General features: G+C 41.9%; 1 protein-coding gene and 1 long non-coding RNA gene across 3 annotated transcripts in view; one reads left to right on the forward strand and one right to left on the reverse strand.

Moving 5' to 3' along the window:
• LOC140077649 (uncharacterized) overlaps window positions 1-839 on the reverse strand; it is a 30726-nt gene extending 29887 nt beyond the window's left edge. The window contains exons 1-2 of one of the 2 annotated variants that reach the window (XR_011849804.1): window positions 698-839; window positions 43-80 (exon numbers count right to left, since the gene is read on the reverse strand). This is a non-coding gene — a long non-coding RNA (uncharacterized lncRNA). Of the gene's footprint in view, window positions 1-42; window positions 81-170; window positions 341-697 lie in introns of those variants that run through there. The other variant, XR_011849805.1, reaches the window with a different exon arrangement.
• A 2824-nt stretch (window positions 840-3663) lies between these two features.
• LOC140077647 (ficolin-2-like) lies at window positions 3664-11212 on the forward strand. Its single transcript, XM_072124973.1, has 9 exons — window positions 3664-3877; window positions 5928-6020; window positions 6832-6876; window positions 7361-7405; window positions 7505-7543; window positions 8356-8483; window positions 8774-8903; window positions 9778-9912; window positions 9993-11212. Exons 1-9 carry the CDS (start codon window positions 3805-3807, stop codon window positions 10241-10243), a joined length of 939 nt encoding a protein of 312 aa, XP_071981074.1. The 5' UTR covers window positions 3664-3804; the 3' UTR covers window positions 10244-11212.
• Window positions 11213-12851: the final 1639 nt, after the last annotated feature.

The following is a 12851-nucleotide window of genomic DNA, read 5'->3' on the forward strand; positions in this document are numbered from 1 at the left end:
TATATTGTAGACCCTTCTCCATATCCATCTCATTATATTTACCTCGGAAAACTTCTTTATATGGAGCTTCTTGTTTGTTCCTGTGCAAAATAAATGTAAAATATATCACATAACTGTGTCCTTTGTTCTTATTACAACAACATTTTCAGGTCCTTAATGGCTGCAATTACCATAGGACCATGGGTAAAATTTATTGTGTTGTAGTCCTATTCCTCCTCCCTCCCTTTTATTGTGTCACTGCTCTCGTGAACCGAAAATTGCACAGAAACTTGTGCCAACTACTGCCGATTGTTTAATAAAGCAAATGTATGTAATATTTGTAAGACATTTGTGGCTTCCATAACTTGTGATGTGAATAGGAGAAAGAAGAGCAATGTACAAGTCTGTAATGTGACATTACATTATAGGGGGAGATTTATCACAAGTGTCTGAGAGCAGAACTGTTCTAGTTACAACCAATCAGAGCTCAGCTTTTATCTTCCCACAGCTGTTTATACATTTAAAGCTGAGCTCTGATTGGTTTCCTTGGGAAACTAGATCTGTTTTACCTCAGACACTTGTGAGTGTTTCTAGGGGGACACTTATTGTGGTGCACACTTGGTTGTGAGGAGATGAGAGCTCCGGATTTCCATGTTTGATTCATGGTCATTATGAATGTGTGAAACAAGAATCTAAACTCCAATGTCACCCGTATTACCTCAGAAAAGTCATTGGGAGTAAACACGTAGAGAATAATTCACTATTAGATAGGAAAGAGGCTGAAGGGAAGACATATTAGTGGGACATGAGCCGGTGATGCACCTCTGCAATGTGATTGTGGGCTGCTGATGTGTTGTAGTTCTTACTAAAGACCCCCATGTCATAATCATCAGTTAACCTATGAGATTATGCCTCTCACATTCATCCACAAAAACCTGCGCATGCAAAAACACATATTTTAAGTCCATTTTGTGTCAGTATTGCAGCCCTGTAGCATCTGTCACATGTGCAAAAAAAATGAAGTTTTGGAAAAAGGAGGCGGCAAAACACTGCATTATATGAGAAATAAAACACATAATTGCCCTCAGTCGTTTTTGTAGAACCAATGACTTCTATGAGTCATTGGTCCATGGTCCCCAAACGTTTTCGTTTCTGTTTCTGAGGGCTTGTTATCTGCAGGACAAATTGTACTTTTTTGTGGTGTCATTTATATATTTCATGTAATGTCCCGGGAAGCTGGGAAAATTTGGTGAAATTGACATAAAAAACAAATGTGTAGCGTTTTCTTGTGGGTTCAGTTTTTATGTCTTTCATTCTGTGCTCCTAATGACACTTCCTCTTTATTCTTTGGGTTGGTACAATCACAGGGACACCCAAATTTATATAGGTTTTATTGGTTTTTACTAGATTTTTTCTTTTTAAATCTTTTGTACAAAAAAATATCTGCCATTTGGCAAATTTTGAGGACAAATACTTTTTCATACTTTGGTGCATATGTAAGGTGTCATTTTTGCGGGATTTGCTGGTGTATTACTCTATGTCTATTTGGGACCAATTTGATCAGTTTTTTAAAATATTCATGGATGCAAAAATGGCGACAATGTGGCACATTCGGATATTCGGGCGCTATTTTACAAAATGGTGTATAGACGGTCGGGAATAATCTTTTTAACATGTTTGTGATTCTTACTTTTTATTTATTTTTTATGAATATGTGTTCTAGGGGGGAAAAGGTGGGTGATATAATCATTTACTAAAAAATGTTTTATAATTTTTTTTACTATTATTTCAGACCCTCAAGGGTACTTTAACCCTACATGGCCTGATTGCTCATACTATATACTGCAATTCCACTTTATCCTGTTTATGTTATGACAGGCTCAAAATTTAAGAAATCCCTTACCTCCTACAAGTGGCAAAAACAGTCATCCCTAGGAAGTGTAAATCTGACATCTCACCTACAATAGGAGAGTGTGTAGTGGAGGTGACCATGACACAGAGGATGAAGAAGCTTATAACCCAATATCCCACAGAATGGACAAGGTACATGACAGACTTTTCTGTAGTCACCCATATGTTGTGCCTTGCAGAACTGACCTGCCTATTGGAATAGTGGACTTCCTATCATAAGATTCCCGCCGAATCAATCACCCCAAATGCACTACCAATCCCCTCTGCCCCCTCTTCCCCAACTCTTTCCGATTACTTGTTCTTCATTTTCCTCCTTTTCTTCTTCTGCCTTTTTTTACAAAGGGATTGTCCGACTTAAAGACACTTGTTTCCTATCCACTAGATCCAGAACCAGTATCAATTGGGGGATATCTCCATCATACACGCACACCCACCAATGCTATCAGGGAAGACTGAGAAGGTCGGCCCGAGCAATCCAATGCTTATCTCCTCATGTTTCCCCCTATCCCTTTTGATGAGAGAGATTTGTGGCTGGCACATGAGGGTACACAGTGGGGCCCATTTACTAAGGGTCCGAATCGGGCACTTTCGTTGGGTTTCCCGTCGATTTCCTATTTGCGCCAAGTTGCCACGGGATTTTGGCGCGCGCGATCAGATTTTGGCGCATCAACATCATCTTTCACCCAACAGAAATCGGGGGTCTGGCCTTCGGCCAACCTGCCAGATTTGGAAGAACTGCGGACATTAAAAAAGAATTTGTGTTGCAAGATCAGCACTTACATCTATCGAAGAAGTTGAACTCTGGCGGACCTCAGCGCAGCAGCGACACCTAGTGGATATCGGGCACACGGACCTTAGTGAATCCTGGCAGACCCAAATCCTCGTCGGAGAACGCGTCGCTAGATCGCTACTGGACCGGGTAAGTAAATGTGCCCCAGTAATTCAGGACATTGTTATGGTGTTGCCACCATGCTGATACCACGTAACACAAAAATAACAGTGGGTTTCTCTGCTGCCTTATTAATAAGTCAGTAAAGGTCATTAAAAGTAGTGTGACACCTGTTAGGTGTAAATTCAGCTCACCCAAACAACTGAAGTTGAAGATCCTATGGTAACAGCCTCGGTGCACGTAGTTGAAAAGACAGCCGTAGAATCCAAAAATGGAACAAGTGAAAATTACTCAGCACTCATGGGAAGCCACCAGAGTAAATGTAAAAGCAGTCTTCTTTATTAGCATCTCAGGAACACTACAAACTCAATGGGGCACATATACTTGGCGCGTTCCCCGATGTGCGCTGTCCAACTAGAATGAACTCTGCCGCGATTCTCTAAGATCATGAGCCCGATATCCTGCATGTGTCGCTTCCCCGCTCAGGTCCGCTGGAGTTCACCTTCATCTTCCTGGTGCATGTAAGTGCATTGTCTTGTGACACAATTTGAATGTTAAATCCCGTGCTGAGTCCGAATCAGTCAGATCACCCCAGACTGCACGCCCCCCAATTTATGTCGCATGAAAGCCAGCACAGCCGCGCCACAATTCGGTATCGTGTTAATACCCAGTTAACTACCTTTCACAGTGGCGCAAATCCTGAAATTTTCGAAAATCTGCCGAAAGTGCGATCTGCGTACCTTTAGTAAGTAAACCCCAATATGCAAACGATTTACGCGTTACAATGCTTTGCACATTGAGTTTGTAGTGTTCCTGAGATGCCAATAAAGAAGACTGCCTTTACATTTACCCTAGTGGCTTCCCGTGAGGGCTGAGTACTTTTCACTTGTTCCAGTAAAGGTCATTGACCATTACCTTGGCTTCTCATTAACTAAGTACCCAGTATTTCCAGTAAATGCTGGACAGAGGACACTTTATAAAGGCTGCTTTTCCAGAAGGTAAGACCAGCAATAAAAGAAGAAGCCATGATCCTCTCTATACTGGGCCTCCTACTAGGTACAGCCGTAATCTGTGGCCAGGCAGAAGACACCTGTTCAGGTTAGTGTCATTTATATTTTTATCCTGGTAACAGACGCCTTAAATAACTAAAACTAGAGACTTGTACTGCTATTAGGGGCTACGACCACTGACCACTACATGGTGACTATAAAAACCTGCTGAAAAAAATGATTAGATAATAAAGACTTCCCCTATTTGGCCTCTTACATTCTCCAAGGTAACTACGGCTAGGGCCTTGCTCACACAGGATTTTATAGTATTGAGTTGCTCCTGGTGGGTGTGACGTTATGATGTCATAGGAAGGGGCTGGAAGTCCGACTATGCACTAACCAACCAGAGGGATGAAGTAAATTTAGCCCCTGGTCTGTGTTCTGAATTGATATTGGCATCTTCAGGACAGAAGGTGGAGACTTCATCAAGTTGTGTTGTATATGTAGAAGCATGTAGGAGATATATGCAGGTACTCACCACTATACTCTGCTAGCGCCTATACCGCTATAAAACATCTGCCTATAACATTTCTCTTAATACAATTTGTATCCGATGAAGCTTCATCTAGACCAAAATGGCAAAAAGATATACTGTTGGGTTGTTTTCTGAATAACTATATGAGCATGAGAAAAATAAATCGTTCTTTTTCAGTGCCAGGAAGTAGGAATTCTCCATATGGAGACTTTGCCAATTAAGACCGCCTTGCAGGTGTGTGGAGACTTATAGTTTTTGATGCTCCACTTGGGGATTGTGGGAAATATGCAAATACATGTTCCAGGATGGGACAAGGAAAACATTGCCTCGTGAATAGCTAGAAAAGCAGCTCCCTTAACATCAAGCATGACTTTCTTGAAGCCTAATTACATAATGTAGGATTAAAGTCAGTGGGGCATATTTATCATACGCTGGTGCTTGTCGCTGCAAGTTCGCAGCCCGATACATCAAGAGGCTTCCGCCTCTTGATGTATCGGGGCTGCCTGCTGCGCATGACGTATGGAAAGTCGCCGGCAGCTGCAAGTGCGCAGGCACAGTAACGCCCCTTCACGCCCCACTGGCGTGAAGGTGGCGGATCAGGGCAAATAATCGCAAAAGCTAGCATTTGCGATTATTTCAGGGCTTCTGCACCACTGGTGTTGCACAGAGGTCCCCCAGTCTATCTATTTCAGAAGGAACAGATTCTTAACTGTTTTGACGTGGTTGCGTCTCTTCAGTACAACATAGGCATCACATCACCATCTTCCCACAATATACGAAATACATACAATGTATAACCTGTAATCGTGAACTGTGTCACATAAACTGCAAATTGGATGTTATCTGTTTTACTCTAATTCAATAACGCAAGAATGATAAAGAAAAGAACATGCAAACTGCTTATACATGTATTTATGAAGTGTCTGCGCAGTTTTGTGTCGCGCCTGCACTGTATCCGTTGCGCCACAAAATTTTGCATCTTAAGGAGCGTTCTGGTCAGACATTTATTATTACAACTCAACAGAATTTTGGTGCATCTATGTTAAAGGTGCACCAAAAAAAAGCTTGTGCACACCTCCCGAGCAGTACAAGGGGGCGCAAGATTCATGAAGAACATGCGCCAGTATTCAATAATCTGGGGCAAACTGCACATTGTACAGACTAGTTGTGATAAATGTGGGCCTATGTCATCATGGCCGACCTGTGCCAGGTCAGACACAGCCTAAACATCCTGCACTTGCTCACCTCCGAATGAGTAGTAAAATTCCACCGAATCCCATAAGGTATCTTCAGAGAAGACCAACCCTCTAGAAGAATATCTGTCACTGTCATTTGGTTGTTGCCTCAATGTAGAAAATGTTACCCTAGAAATCATTGCCCTGGTGTCATATCTGGTGATATATCACATGGTCAACATGAATCCTTTCTAAAAGTAGATGAGTCAATTTCTAGAGGGTAACTATATGGAGTTTTCAACCAGACCTTCTACAGACCAGGGATCGGAGCCACAGAGACCTCAAGTTTAAAGCTTAGATACATTGAGACACATCTACAGTATATATATGTATATATAGATTGGTATAAGATGTTAAGATATGAGACCTTGATGTTTTGGAATTTACAGGTGGTACAGAACGTCTGACCATTCTTCCAGGATGTCCAGGAGCTCCAGGTGCCAAAGGAGATAAAGGAGAACATGGAGAAGCAGGGAATAAAGGTGCAGCTAAACTCATAGTTTTACAAAGATAAAAAAAATAAAACAAAAAGTAAATTATGTAAAAATATTGGATATATTATACACTCTTTAGAAAAAGAAATCCTTTGAATTCTTTGATTTTACATACAGGAACATTATTTACAAAAAAATCTGCTCCTTTTAAAGAGAGTTTTAAAATGTTGAGTATTTATCTAATTTTATGACCTTCTAAGAACAAAATGTATTGTTTATTTTGTCGCAGCCTCATACATAAATCCATAGAAATCAAATAGGATGGACTTTCTGTTTTCTCATGACTAGCAATGAGTGGACATGACTTTTGCACTAGGGCTCGGCCACACAACCCAGACACTTTGCCAGATTCACGGCAAACACCCCTAACCCCTTTGCCCTAACAAATCCCGAATTGTGCCTGATACACAAAAGGGTGAATATTGGTGGTGATTTGTTTGCCATCTGAAAACCCCTGTATTTTTGTGCGGCTTTATATAAATGCAGGCCATTGTTACGCATCTCCGTGCGGACAAGTGCTTTTTTTACATTGTTGAAGATTGTGCTAGGGTTTGGAGACCCGAAGAGACAGTTTAGATGGGGACCAGCCACACTGCTGGGTGATATTTTATTATACCCCTAATAATTAGCCATGGCTATAACTGGCCAGGGGGATAATAGGACTGAGCAACAAAAGCGCATGTAATCCATGAATGACACATCATAAACCTACAAAGGTTGTCCACAACCAAATCCTTTCCATAGAGATGTATGATGATGATATTTTGGGCCACAGTTGATGAAATGATTGCTCTTTTAGGTCCTCCGGGAATTCCAGGAAAGGTTGGACCACCAGGGATGAAAGGTCAGTGTAAGGCAATTACAAATGTGCAAGGTCCATACAATTACAGGCTTGGTATCATTGCTACATTCCTATTTTCCTATCTCTTTCTCCATTTCGATGGCTTCCCCGTCTGTTGTCCTCATTCTGTGTTGATACTGTAAAGGATAAGGTCCTGGATCGTCATCTTCTAGGGTAGACTTATCCTACCTCACCTGGTGCCGGCCTACTGCCTGGCACCATAAATCACAGTTCACATCAGCCGCTGCTCCACAGGTCTTTGGCATGACCTGTCTCTTCCCCAGGGTGAATCCAATGGTGAAAACTCAGCACCAAGTACTTGTGCAGGACTTCCGGCTGGCAATTTATTAAACTTAAGCAGACCCAACTTTCCCAGGTCTGTCTTCTACTCAGCTTTTCCTTAGACAAAATACACTTTCATAATACCTAACCCCACCATACTCCTCTACATGCTCTATGCAGGGATTATCTGTAATTTCTATTGCAGGAGCTACAGGAGATCTAGGTGCTAGAGGTCCTCAAGGACTGAAAGGTAACGTGTATCATTGAACTCTGTTGTTGATGCAACTGATATCATACTTTCTATAATCTTTTACTATTATATTAATATTATTATTCTTCATGTACACAGGAGATAAGGGAGATCCCGGCTCTCCAGAAGACCTGTACAGTGAGTGTGGATCCTTCATACATCAAAACTGTAAAGGGCTTGTCTTCAAATAGGTCATCAAAATCTGATCATTTGGGGTTTGGAAGGGAGGTTTGAGGTCAACACTCAGCCTTTATACCAGTCAGTGACATTATTAGGACACACGGTAAATATCTGGCTCTTATCCCCAAAAAAACTGAAACAAAATAGGAGAAGAAGGAAAAGGTCATAAAGGCAAGGAAGTGCTTAGAGTAGAGAAATTTTCAGAAAGTGTTCTGAAGTAGATGAGATGTTGCAGTAGTGTAGGACCGGGGTATGATTCAATGGAGCACATTTACTTACCCGTCCCGTTGACGCTGCCAATCCAGAATGTCAGACAAGGATTCGGGTCTGCCGAGATGCACTAAGATTGTGCGTCCAATTTCCTGCTTGTGTCGCTTCCCCGCTGAGGTCCACCGGAGTTAACCATCTTCTTCCCGGTGCATGTAAGTGCGTGTCCTGCGACACAATTTTGAAAGTTATAGTCCGCAGTTTGTCTGAATCAGTCGGGTTGTCCAACGTCCACGCCCCCCGATCTGTGTCGCATGCAAGCCGATGCGCCACAATCCGATCGCGTGCGACAAAAACCCGGGGCAATTCAGTGCAAATCGTAAAAATCAAAAAAACCTGATGGAAATGCAGCCGCGGGACCCTTAGTAAATGTGCTCCAATGTCTTCACGTTATCCAAACTGCCCTTACTGCCAAAATAAATCCCAAACTCCATTCAAATCAGAAAAAGAGTTACTTTCCGGGCTCATATCTTCTACTTTTAACTTTTTTTTGTGTATTGCAGAGGCACGAGACTGTAAATCTCTGCTGGAGAAAGGATTTACCCTGAGTGACTGGTACATTATATATCCTGATGGGAAGCAGCCGCTACGAGTCCTGTGTGATATGCACACTGATGGCGGCGGATGGATTGTACGTCTTTTATGCTCTTTATGAATTGTTGAGTGTCATAAATGCTAAAATGATGACTATTACAGATGTTAGAGAAGGCTTGAACCCCCATATGACATTGAGTCCCCTAAAAGTGTTCCCCTTCATTGTTGAACCTCTTTATTTAATCACTTAACAAATCACAACATGAGAGAATAAGGGATGAAATCCCAAATTCCCTGCCCTGTCTGCTATGGGTTGGGTTGGTGGTAGGCGTAGTAATAGGCCAGTTAGTAGACGATACTCCAGGTTTCAGCATCTGTTTGTTGTAGGTCTTCCAGAGACGTTATGATGGTTCAGTGGATTTCCTCCAGAATTGGGAATCTTACAAGAAAGGATTCGGCAACCGTCTATCTGAGTTTTGGCTGGGGAACGACATTATTCATAAGATAAGTTCATCAGGTAAGTTGCCATTAGGCATTTATGTGCTCACAGCAGGTGAGAAACAATGGGAGATGCCAAGCAAGATGCAAGATGTGGCTCCTTATCATTGTACTTGCTGCTACCGCACTCCTATCATTGTTATGATGACCTTTGTATCAGGTCTTCTTCAACCAATACATATCCAATAAAGGTTTCAACATCTTCCTAATAGCTTAGGTGGTATATCTAAAGATCAAAGTTGAAAACTGTCTACATAAGGAAAACCACGCCTCTTTTAGCTACCTTGTAGGGCAGCTCCCTTGACATCAAGCATGACCTACAAGAGGCCTTATGACATGATGCGGGATTAAAACCAAACCAATATATCTATTCCAGAAGGAACAGATTCCCAACTGTAGACAGCGCTGTACATTGTTTCAACCTGATTGGATCTCCTCAGTACAGCGTAGGGAACTGGTTTGGCTGGGTGAGAGGCTTGTGACTAGGGTCAGGAAGTAAGAGTTCTCCTTACGGAGACTGCCAATTAAGGCCACCATGTAGGTATGTGCAGTCTTATAGCCACGGATGCTCCCCTAGTGGAGCATCCGTGGCTATAAGACTGCACACACCTACATGGTGGCCTTAATTGGCAGTCTCAGTAAGGAGAACTCTTACTACATTTTGCTATCTATCCTGACAAATTTGAGCAGTTCCTATTCCGATAAGGGAAGGAGATTCTGACACCCCATCCTAACTGAGTGGCCCCGTCCAGTTTGAGAGAAGAACTTGGGTTGAATCTTTATATGTCCTGGCCTGTAGGCAAAATTCCACCCAGTCTTCAACCATTTTTAATGATTATTATTTCTAAATATTATTGTAAATAAGGATTGTAAATGTATTGCTGTCCTCACAGATACCTGGGAGCTGCGCATTGATCTCCAGGACTTTGATTTCATAAACTATTTTGCTAAATACAGTTCATTTAAAGTGATGGGAGAGAGTGAGAAATACAAGCTGGTGCTCGGGGGCTTTACTGGTGGGAATGCAGGTAAGAAGCAATGGTGTAATGGTGGATGTGTGGTAGACAGGTTATGGCTGTCTCTATAATATACTTGTGTCCTGCTGCAGGAGATTCTCTGTCCATTCATAACAGGAAGATGTTCTCCACCCCGGACCAAGACAATGATGCTGATCTTAGAAATTGTGCGGATGTGTTCAAGGGATCCTGGTGGTATAACCACTGTCATTATTCCAACCTGAACGGTCTCTACCTTCCCGGGAAACATGACAGTTTTGCTAATGGAATTAATTGGTATTCAGGAAAGGGTCATAACTATTCCTACAGGAGATCGGAGATGAAAATCAGACGTGTGAAGTAAGGACAGGGGCTCAGTACTAGAGTCATCCTCTTCTGGGAATGTCTGTCTAGCTGTGGGGGATGACCAATATGACACCATTATGGCTACTACAGGGGTTGTCATTAAGCTTCTGTCGTAGCTGCAATGTTCTGCATTACTTTATAATAACTTTAACATAATCATCAGAGGGCGCCGATTGGTGCAATGACAGCTGGGAGTCTGTTACGATTTCTACATGTCTGATAATATTACCACTGTACAGTTTGCTTTATTTTTCTTTGTGTTGTTCCAATCATGTCCTGAGGCTCCATTTGGCCAGAGCACATTGCTTTGTACAACCAGCCAGGAAGAGGAGCCTGGCAGTGTATCTCTAGTACCCCAGGGAGTCTCTGTTTGATCAGAGATACATGGTTTTCCTAAGTGGTGGAATTGACACCTTAGGCCAGTGTGTGGTTCAGAAAGGGGGATAAAAGAAGTAGCAGACTGTGGTTTTTTCCTCCCAAAACTTAGACAATGGGGAATATCATAGCTGTCCATAACTGGGGCATAATTCATAATTATGGGTCCCCAGTTACACAGGACAGTTATGGGGTCTAGACACACCCCTGGAGCGAGAATCGGAATGTTAGCTCCAGGGAAAGGCAGCCAATAGCAGAACACCCCTGATATTATGCTAAGACACCCCGAGTTTGGTATGTGGTTAATGGGAATAAGGTACCCGGTTGATTGGAAGCAATGGCACAATTGTGCCATCTTCCAATCAAAAGTTCTGGGGTTTTAATAAAACCCCAGACCCAAAAAGTACCTCACTGATGGGAGGGGGATAGAAAAATCCCCCTCACAGTGACATCACAGCCAGTTTTTTGTTTCCTTTTTCCTGTTTGTAAGTATCGTATGTGTATTGTTTTTAACGTTTTCATTTTATCTGACAATTTTATTCTTTGAGTGTACTGTATTTTTTTGTGTATATTAAATTGTTCCTTTAATAAGTCTCTGCTTGTAGCCTTAAAGTCTCCGAAAGGGAATTACGTTACCAGAGGTCATTGTTAGCATAGTCCATGTAGTAAGCGATTGCATGTTCTGTGTGAATTTATCATTGTAATATCGTGTAAGTAGTGAGTGCATGTGCTGAGTTATCATCAGTGTGCATTGTCTGTGTGGTTGAGGTGCCTGCGGCCTTCTTTGCATAACTAACTTGTGGGTGGTGGCACTGGATTAACTGGGTGGAGAGATTGCGTAGAGTAAATTTAGCGTTAGGACGCCATTTTGTGGAAGTGGGAGGAGCTTAAGGGCTAAATTCTGGGACTCCATAGAGTAGGTATCCCCATATGTGAACTCCGGTGAGTGGGGTTCGTGACAGACTGCAATATACACGCAGTCCCCGGGTTACATACAAGATAGGGACTGTAGGTTTGTTCTTAAGTTGAATTTGTATGTAAGTCGAAACTGTATATTTTATCATTGTAGTTCCCGACAATTTTTTTTTTTGCCCCAGTGACAATTGGAGTTTCAAATTTTTTTGCTGTAATAGGACCAAGAATTATCAATAAAGCTTCATTGCAGACAATTTTAAGCTGATCATTGCAGTCTGGGACTATTTTAAAGCATCCAGAGAGCTTCACCAGAGGTCACAGTGGGCAGAGGGGTCTGTCTGTAACTATGGGTTGTCTGTAAGTCGGGTGTCCTTAAGTAGGGGACCGCCTGTACAAGGAATATATAGCACAGTGGTTCTCAACCTTTCTAATGCTGTGACCCCGCAATACAGTTCCTCATGTTGCGGTGACCCCAAACCATGTACAAGAAAATTGTATTCATGCCAAAAAATGCAATAAAATCGTGGCTCCCATGGCTTTAGGCGACCCCTGTGTTTTGGTCGTTCGACCCCCGCCGGGGTCCCGACCCACAGGTTGAGAACCACTGATATAGCAGTATTGACAATTGTATTTCAGTATATTGTATAAGTTATCAGACCCCCTAGGGTTTAAGTACCCTAGGGGGGGACAATCTAATATAATAATCTCTGCAATCGTACTGATTCCCACAATTGTACTGATCCAAAGAATAAAGGAGAGGCGTCATCTCAACTGCACATTGAAAGCCATAAAAATGAATGCAGGATACCTAATACAGAAACAAAATCAGATAAGAAGCCCCCATATGGCTTTGTCAACTAAAAAAAAAAATCAGAAAGGTACTTCATGTAGAAGAAGCGGAGTTAAAAAAAAACTGAAATGCAAAAGAATTTTTCAAAAGATTTGCTCCAGGTCTAAATCTATTATTTTTCCAATATTTTTCCAATTGTCCTAGAAATTAGTATTTACCCCCCTCTAGTCCCCTTTTTTTTATTTTCAGTTTTCACTAACACCATAATAAAGGAAGCCCATGGGAAGTGGTGCAAACAGACAATATCTGAATTCAATGAACATTTTAACGTATCTGTTAGATTTCCGTTATTTCTGTATTTTACAAGATTTATCCCAAGCTAATGAAGAATATTTCAAATTTGATTCGATGCCGGAACATTTCCAGATTAATACAGAATCTATGAATCAGTAAATAGACCCGCTCAGCTCCTATGTGGGGAGTAGTCTCCTCATAGATGTGCTCTCTTGTAGAGGCTTTAGACTGG

Source organism: Engystomops pustulosus, chromosome 9 (genome assembly GCF_040894005.1).
Source record: "Engystomops pustulosus chromosome 9, aEngPut4.maternal, whole genome shotgun sequence".
Taxonomy (NCBI): domain Eukaryota; kingdom Metazoa; phylum Chordata; class Amphibia; order Anura; family Leptodactylidae; genus Engystomops; species Engystomops pustulosus.